Below are 9042 nucleotides of genomic sequence, written 5' to 3'. Positions count from 1 at the left end.
ATTGTGTAAAATCCAACTGGATTCAAAAAAACTTTCGACTTTCCTCACTTCAAAATAAGTACTTTCCTCACTTCAAAATAAGTACTTTCCCCACCCCAAATTCACCTCAAAAGGAGTGGAATCGATTGATAGATAACTAAGCAAAACTTAGAAACTAAAAGCAAGAACGCAAGTGTGCAAAATATGCAGCAAAATACATTCCTCACTGAGTGCAATCAGTAAGGCTCATCTGAGACTAGTATACCTAGGTATACTAGTCTCAGGGCTCATCTAGCTACACTAAGAGCCAAAAATGATAACAATTCATATATTTTAATTTTTTATTCTCAGTCTTACTCAGAACAAATAATATTTTAATCACTATACTTTTTTTCAGAAGCATATAAAGTGACCAGCATGATGGCTTCTTAACGATCTTTAAAAATTACAAATTTGTTTACAATTTTTGTTCTTAATGTGTATCATCTCAACAAGTATGTTCTGCGATTATCGCACTGTCTAGTAATATCCCAGGCCAATGACCACACTCCTCCAAATTGTGTAAAATTCAACTGGATTTTTTTATAAATTGCAACAATTAATGTGAATTTCATTTGAAATTTACATTAATTAACTGGTAAAAAATGTCCAGCTGGATTGAATGCAAGATGTTGCTGAAATTAATGAAGTAGACAGTTTAATCAAAGGAGGTTATAATAAACATGGAGACACAATAGATTGCATAATGCATTGTGCCTTTGATGCCGAATTGATTTGCCTACAGGCTGTTCAGGAAGTGGTACCATTTGTTTCGGACAAAAGGGTTTCGCCATTAAATTGGTAGCTGACCTGACTGCATATTAAGGCTTTGCCAGGCAGGCTACACCATCAATAAGTGATTAAAAGAAAGTCATGTGAAAGCTCCCACTTCAGAAAGTGGCACCTTTTGTTACACAGCCCAAAGGTGTATTTGAGTTGTCGCAAGCACAAAAAAGCAAATAGCAAATAAAAAGAAAATAAATTGAATAGAGTCGCTGATCAATTACCCGTAACAATGTGCCAAGGCTGCGAGGTATATGTCTATCTATGTCGCTTTTATCAGGGGTTTTTATCAATAAATATAATAACTCGGTCTAAGTGCAAGATATCACATGATCTACTCCTTTATTTTTGACTTATCCTTCATATGGGAAACACATTCACATGGCACCTGTACCATACCAAGGGTGCGTTTGTCAAATGTAAATTCTACTGAACGCCAGTTTTCGCTTAGTTCTTGGATACTTCTATAAAGTTCACCTGTTAGTGCCTCTGCGATGACAATTGAGGGACTATCACTGTCAAAGTAACTGATACATCTGTGTATTTGGACTTCTTCTTCATATATACTTCCGGTGACAAGATAGCAGATATCACTATGCACTTCAAAACGTGAATCACTTGTATCTATATTTCTATCAACAGAAACATCTAACAATTCATTTGTGGCTGGTTTATATAGTGCCACTTTCTGAACCTGAATTGCACCAACACCACCTTGCTGATTGGGACCCTCAATAAATGATGTACCCGTGACCAACACATATTGTTTTTGCAACCAATCACCAACTGGATGAGGGTCAAGGTACAGGTCATCGTCAACAATTTCCCATGTTTTGCTGGGTATACAATACCTTTCAATCACATTCTTTTCTTCAGCTTCACCAAGTAGATATATATACTCATCAAACTGAAACATCAAGGGAAAATCCAGAATTTCAGGGTTTGGAGGCAGCACAATCCATTCATTCTTCTCAGAATCATACCTAAAGAAATTGTTTTAGAAACCCATGTTTCATAAAGCTTTTCTTTTTCAGGATCATCAATTCGCAAAAACACACAACCACCTGCAGCATATAAATGACCTGTCTCAGAAACGAATATGTTAACACCAGCTATTGGTTGTACTTTTGTGCTTCCTTCCAGATTAGGGCTAGGAATGTCAGGAAATTTAGTGAGCTTAAAACAGGCAGCATCAGTACGGCATTTCAAAGAAAGTACAGATTGTGGCTCATCATCAACACCATCTAATATGATATACAACTTGGCAGTAATGGTGTTTCTAGAAGCAAACAAATCAGGGTGACATTTGATTAATAGCGATGAAGCAGTATCCTTGGTAACACTCAACTTGACAACCTCTTCCACCATTTCTTTACACTCTGGTATTGCCATTATCTCATTACCAAGGATCTCCTGGAGTCTGTCAAATGGCACCAAACCAAGACGTATCTTCTTCAGGAGATCAACAGCATGGATCTTACGCTGCTCCCAATCATGCTTCAGCCACATCACTGTCCCTTGCAGAATCTGTTCCTCTGTTGTGGTGTCTGTCTCTATTTCTTCATCGCTTAATATCTCCATCATGGCACTTGCAGAGGAGTTCTCCAGAAATACTCTTGATGTAACACACTTCAGAAAGTTCTGGATAACATGGCTTCTGTACATTTGTGCAACATCTGAAAGACTATTGTGATTGCTAGAAATCAACCAGATCTCAAAACAGTCTTCTACTGCAAGCTGATCTTTGACATTTTTCAGGTACTCTGCACATAACTCAATGGCTTTGGTCAAAACCATGTAACAGGCCATTTTGAGAATATCTGTGACTGTTCTTACTGAGAGAGTGAAGTGCCCTGTATAAGCAAAGTCCAAGATTTGGGCAAAGCTTTCTTCAGTTCCAGGAACAGATATTTCACCCATTGTACTCTCTTGAAACCCTGATGTGAACATTCCTTGAAAGTAGTCACTTGCACAGCTTAGAACTACTTTGTGAGCAGGAAATCTTTGATGTCCAACAATGATGGTGACATCACAGAAGGCAGCCTGATGCCTTAACTGGTTAAGTCCTGAGGAGAGATGAGACAAATGAGATGGGTCTCCCATTTGTTTTACACACTGGTCGTGTTCCACTCGTGCCATTTTAGCATCAACAAGAACACACACAAGATGTTATGAAATCAAAATGAACAAACATAAGAGTTTCTATGCAAAGCTAAAAGTTGATTCTTTGGAATGTATGACAACTACTTTTCTCCAAGAAGGGAAGCACAACACAAGTTGTCAAAACATGGTTAGGCCAAAAAAAAAAAAAAAGTTTTGTCTCAAAGCTCACGAGAAATTTAAAAACAAATGCGAAATGCGATTTAAAAAAAAATTTTATTCCCGACTTTTTTTCATGGTATTTTGAGAAAAGTCTGATTTTCGCTCGATTTTTCTGGAAAAAACTAAAATGTTTTTTTTTAAATTAAAAAATGTCCGCCTTTTTTTCCTTCTCAAATCTTGGGATTTCACAAACGCGCGCACAAGCTTTGGGACGAACCCTTTTTTCCCCCTTACATATGTGATCTAATACAGCAAGTTTCTATGCTGATGGTGTGTCAGGCTTTACTGATCTCCAGGCTGAGCTAATTTGTATAGTGTTTCCAATTGTTCTTCTTTAAACACTGTCCACTTCAGATTAATTTTGGCCAATGCTGAATTATCCTCTGAAGCGGTCACTGGTTGATGTTGTCAGTATTCACTTGTTTAGATTTCTGCAGGAGTTAACAAAGAAAATGAAATACAGAAGAATGAGTAAATATTAAGATTGACTTCTCTGCAAAAAACAATGATTCCATAAATGAATGAATTAAAACCATTGATTCATTTTTGCCAAGAAACAGGCTGAGAAGAACTCACCCTAGGCAGATTTATGGAAGTAATGGTTAGCTCAGAACACCTGTGACACTGCCTAACTTCTTAAGTTTTCTGGAAGATGAAAATCCTTATTGACCAATGTGACAATAATGTGAAACCTTAAAACACCTAGCTGTTCCAATTGTTGAGTGTGAACACAAATCTGCATGAAAGTCACAATCACATGTGGGGTGTCTTGTGTAAGAGATTTATGTTTATATTGTCAAGTATCAATTTGTATAATCTAAAGTACCAAATAATGACAAACCTTTGTACTTCCATTTCCAATACTGTCATATTGTGAAGTGCAAAATAGCAGTGTAATTGAATACCTGAGTGGAAGAAGGGCCCAACTCCATTTGGCAAAAATTAGTTTATCATATTTTAAAAGACTTGTACCGTTGCCATTGCAACATATATCATTTCACATGTATGTTATAATGTAGGTTCATGTACCAGTACTAAAAGTCCCAAGATGAAAACAGTCTGTCTCTTAAAACTTTTCCAAAAAAAGTGTTGATGGAGTTGGGCCCTTCTTCCACTCAAGTATTCAATTAGTTCAATATGTTAGGAAAATATTTACCGGCCCATATTAATATGACATTGGCTGTATTTACACTCAAAAGGTTACGTGACATGATTCATGACATTACTTGCCGTAAGCTAGGGGGCTAATGTCATGAATCACGTCAGGTGGTGTATGACATGCAGTCCCTAAATTCAGTAAATTTTCATCGTCAACCGTGTAATTGAATGGGATTATTTTGAAATTTTAAAACGCTTGAAATATCACAAACAAATAGGCCTATGTTGATAAATAATATAAATACAAGCTAAAACCGTTGGGGTTCGATAATGAACCCCACAAAACTAACCGAGTATATGGAAAATGCCATACGGCCGGGCGGTTTCACGAGTTGCCGGCTCGATCATGTCATCCGCCGCCTGAATCATGCCACATCACCTTTTGAGTGTAAGTACAGCCAATGTCAATATGGGCCGGTAAATATTTTCCTAAAATTTCTGACAATATATACTTAGTTCATCTCAGAGGCCCTTGACCTAACCTTGAACATTTTCACGCTTACATCCATATGTTTATAACAATCAAACTCCTACAACTTCCAGTTTTAACCAGGGGCGCAGCCTGCTTTCTTGGTCGGGGGGCAAAAAAAAAAAATTGAATTTGACACTATTTTTGCCCATGATCGGGATGAAAAGGGCTTTATTGTGACAATGTGTGCGCACAGCACGCAAAAATTTTGTATTTTACATTATTTTGGTCCATGATCGGGGTGAAATTTGATAGAAAAGGGGCTCCTTCCCCTTTTTCTTTTTTGGGCAGAGGGGCACTTTTTTCTTTCATTTTTTGTCATAACTCCAAACTTCAGTCTTTTTCTCTTTTCTGTGTTTTACCAATGTTTAGTACACTGCAGTGGTGTAAATTTCTTTTCAACATAGGGGGGATGGGGTGAAAAATTTCTTGAAGTATAGTGAAGCTAGCACCTTTTGGCGACTAAATAAGTTTATGGTACAAACATGCATGAAGCTGGTGAAATATGGTACAAAAGTGGAATAAAATCCGTGCAAATTTGGCATTTTATCTGCTTTTTCATATCAAACTCTATTTGTGACACGATCTGCTCCATGGGGGCCAAAGGAGGCATTTTTGAAAATTGAGTTACTATAATTATTACCATGTACATGTAGTAACATTTAGGCTATCATGCTGAAAACACCAAAGGTCGAGCAAACATGATTCTAAAGTTATGAGGTTTCGTGATGTGTATTTTCTTATGTATTTTATTGTTTTTTACTCCATATTTTTGTCTTTATCTCAGTTTCAAATTTGCCGCCTTTGGCCCCCATGGACCAGATTGTTTCACATTTAGCAACTGGTCTGTGTATAGGCCTAATATTATATAGTAATAACCAAATCAGTTTACTATTCTGGGTCTATCCAGATTAATCACTATATTGATCTGTGTTCATGTGCAATTATCTATGTAATTTGATATTTCTTAATAATATCATAGTATTTAAGAGGACTTGTCCAGGAAAATAGACTTATTTTTCAAATTTGTGGCAAAACGCAAAATCATCAATTTTCTTCATATTGTGTCAATCAATGATACTTTAGGGTGATGTATCAAAAATAACATTGATAGTGACACCAGCTTCTTGTTGCCATGGAAACGGCTAATTGTTCTTTTCCCCTTAAATTGAGTGATTTTGGCAAAATTATGTGTAAAATTTTCTGTCAATTCGATATCATTCTGGAAGAAAGTTAGAGCGGGTTCATTCAAGTTGGTGAGGGTAGAATTTAGGTCCAGGTCTTGTCTGTGTTTCAGGACCTAAATGGGAACTGAGGGCCTTTTGATTTGGGAGATACCACTTTTTCTAAGAGGGGTGTTTTTATTATTTTAAAAAGTACATAAAACCTGTATGGTTGAAACGGTTGTAAGTATCATGCCAACGCTTCCAATTCAACAAACTTTTGTTTCCTGGAAGATTAAAGTATGCTTTGTTGTTGTTGTTGTTGTTAGTATTATTATTATCATTATCATTATCATTATCATTATCATTATCATTATCATTATTATTATTATTACATTAATTGAATTCGGGAAAAAAAAAAAAAAAAATCATTTTAATTTACCAACAGAAATAATGTAACCCCCTAATTTTTGATACCATTATATTTGGTACCAATGTATAGCTATGGGTCTCCTCTACCCAGTAATACCAAAATAAGTACAAATATTCCCCACACAATGTTGCTATGATGTCATAATGTGAGGGTGCCCATGAAAATTTGGGAAATTCTACCCATGTACAAAAGTATATACGGTAGGAAAAATTGATTTTGGGCTAAAAATTCTACAAAAATTTAATTTTCAGTGAATATTCTCCTCAATATAAAAGGAAAAGACACACTATTCATGAAATGAAAATCATTGATTTACTGTACAAACCAATGGGTGCCTCACCAACCCCCCTCTATAGTCATCTTTGACGATCGGTTCTACCCGGTGTAAGAACATGTTATCACTAAAATGAGCGCAAAGGATGGATCTACGACTAGCTTAGGTCGTTTGGGCGCAGGCACATGTGTTTTTTATGACGGATAAAAAATGTTAGGAGAGGGGGGTTGTTTTTCGTAGTTCTAGCTATAGGGTTAAAGCGGTTTTAGTAGATAAACGGTCAAAAACTAAAGGTAGATAATTGGTATTTAATGCAAATCTAAATAGATGGTCAAAATATTGAAAATGTGCACATTTTCAGAATTCACCATATAAATTTAATAGGGCTAATGTCACAGAGCACTCAAACCTTGAGTGTTTTACTCAAAACATTTTATATTTCAAGAACATAATAACAAAAGTTTTATGAACATTCGGTAGCCTACCCTTGAAGGGAGCACACCATTAAATCAATGCGCCATTTGTGTAACCCTAATGAGTTCCGGTAAAATACAGGGGGGGCCGGCCAAGATTGGCTCAATTTTGACGTTGTCATTGGTTTTACACGTAAACACAAAAATGTCTCAAATTATTCCAAAACTGTACGTATGTTATTAAGCACTATTTTATCAGTCTAAATCCGTTGAGGTTCGCAAGTGAACCTCATTGTAAGTACTGTTTTTTAAATTTTTTTGTATGAATAACGCACGATATGTTACGATATATACTGAAAATTTCCCCCACGTGTATCAGCGAGTATACGTAGTGTAGTGGTTATGGAGCTCGCCCCCACGCAAAGGGTCCGAGATCGATTCCCATCCCCGCCGCTGATTAAAAATTTTTCTTCTTCTCTTTTCTTTGAATTTAAAATTATTTATTTTCATGTGAAAATGTATATATTGCACTGGGAAATATATTTTGTGCTTTTTTTTCTGTAATGGGGCCACCCGGCCAATAGAGCTAAAAACGGATCTTGGCTCCGGGAAAAAATAATTGCGTCCATCGTGCAGGCAGTGTTGCCGTCATATTGTCTGTTTTGTTTACGCTTTTGGCTGTTGCCACATTGAATAATGTAGTCCACCATCGTCTGGTAAAATACAAAAACTTTTTGAGGTATTTGGGCTGCCCTTTATACAAATAATCAGAGAGAGTAGCAAATTATATCTCAAATAAAGTGTAAAGCCTATGCATGAATTTAAGTCGCCAAAAAAAGTCGCATTTTTATAATTATCGATAAAATAGGTCCGCGAAATAGTCTTGAGAGCATATCAAAAACAGTGAGGGCGCTGTTTAGTGCCTCGTACCTGGAAAACGAGGTGGAACTTCAGGCTACCCATACATTGAATCATATGTTAAACTTTCATCGATTTGCAATCGACTGGTTGTCATAAAATATCTCAAAATGTGCCCAAAAGGCCTCAAAACGAGCAAAGAAGATCGGAATTTTTACACATATTTCAAGGGGGGATTAAGCCTATGAGAAACTGAATATAGAACATTCAACTGTAGATATTGTAAATATAATCCAAATATTATTATAATAATGTCAATTTTAGTTGTATGCAGCTATTCATGACAAGTCAATATCAAAGTACGGTTTATTATTTATAGTTCATTATGAACACCATCAGTGTTGCAAGCATGCGTTTAACTTTTTACAGATGTAGTACATTTTTTGCCAAAAATGGCAACACTTACATGCGGAATGGCAACTCTGTTTTTTTTTTTTTATATAAATACATTATACAAAGTACACTAAACTATTGTACACGATAATAGTACAATTTTATACAAGTATTCTATGCGAGAATCAGCTTTATGATGCACCTAAATCCATTTACAAAATTGAAAGTATGCAACATTTTCTGGCAACACCCCGTTTACCACATGATTTTCCCCAAACTAATTTCTTCCATTTTCAATGTAACAATGTCCAATCAAGTCAACCCTAAAATGACAAATCAAATGAAGCGTTACCATACGGGGTATGAAGTCCAGAAGTTAGGTCTAAATGGGAATATTCAAAATTATCAAAAACACCCCTATTTAAAATAAATGGTATAGCCCAATTCTGACCCCATTCTAATTTGTTATGCAATGTATTTGCTACTAAGCCTTCCATCTATATCGGGAAAATTATAAGAAAATATTAAGAAAATTTATGTGTGAGGTACAGTTACTCTAATAAAAGGGTATTTTACTGCTCGAAAGTGTGACAATTGGTTAAATTGGCTAATAATGGAAAAAATGTCCGTTACTATGGCAACAAGATATAAATTGTCAAAATAAATCCACCAGTGTTTATATGAGACAAAGGCCTCTTACCACTCAACTTATAAGGAAAATCTATTTTTGGCCGTTGCCACCCAAAAGTCGAATTTCC

The 9042-nt window shown here is 35.9% G+C and overlaps 1 protein-coding gene across 1 annotated transcript; it reads right to left on the bottom strand.

The window, feature by feature from the left end:
• Nucleotides 1–1126: 1126 nt before the first annotated feature.
• Nucleotides 1127–3120, bottom strand: LOC140141857 (kelch-like protein diablo). The gene has a single exon (XM_072163727.1). It carries the CDS (start codon nt 2938–2940, stop codon nt 1717–1719), a length of 1224 nt encoding a protein of 407 aa, XP_072019828.1. The 5' UTR covers nt 2941–3120; the 3' UTR covers nt 1127–1716.
• Nucleotides 3121–9042: the final 5922 nt, after the last annotated feature.

This window comes from Amphiura filiformis, chromosome 20 (assembly GCF_039555335.1).
Source record: "Amphiura filiformis chromosome 20, Afil_fr2py, whole genome shotgun sequence".
In the NCBI taxonomy this organism is placed as follows: Eukaryota; Metazoa; Echinodermata; class Ophiuroidea; order Amphilepidida; family Amphiuridae; genus Amphiura; species Amphiura filiformis.
The sequence above is the reverse complement of the archived record's forward strand: the minus strand, read 5'-3'. Positions and strand labels throughout refer to the sequence as shown.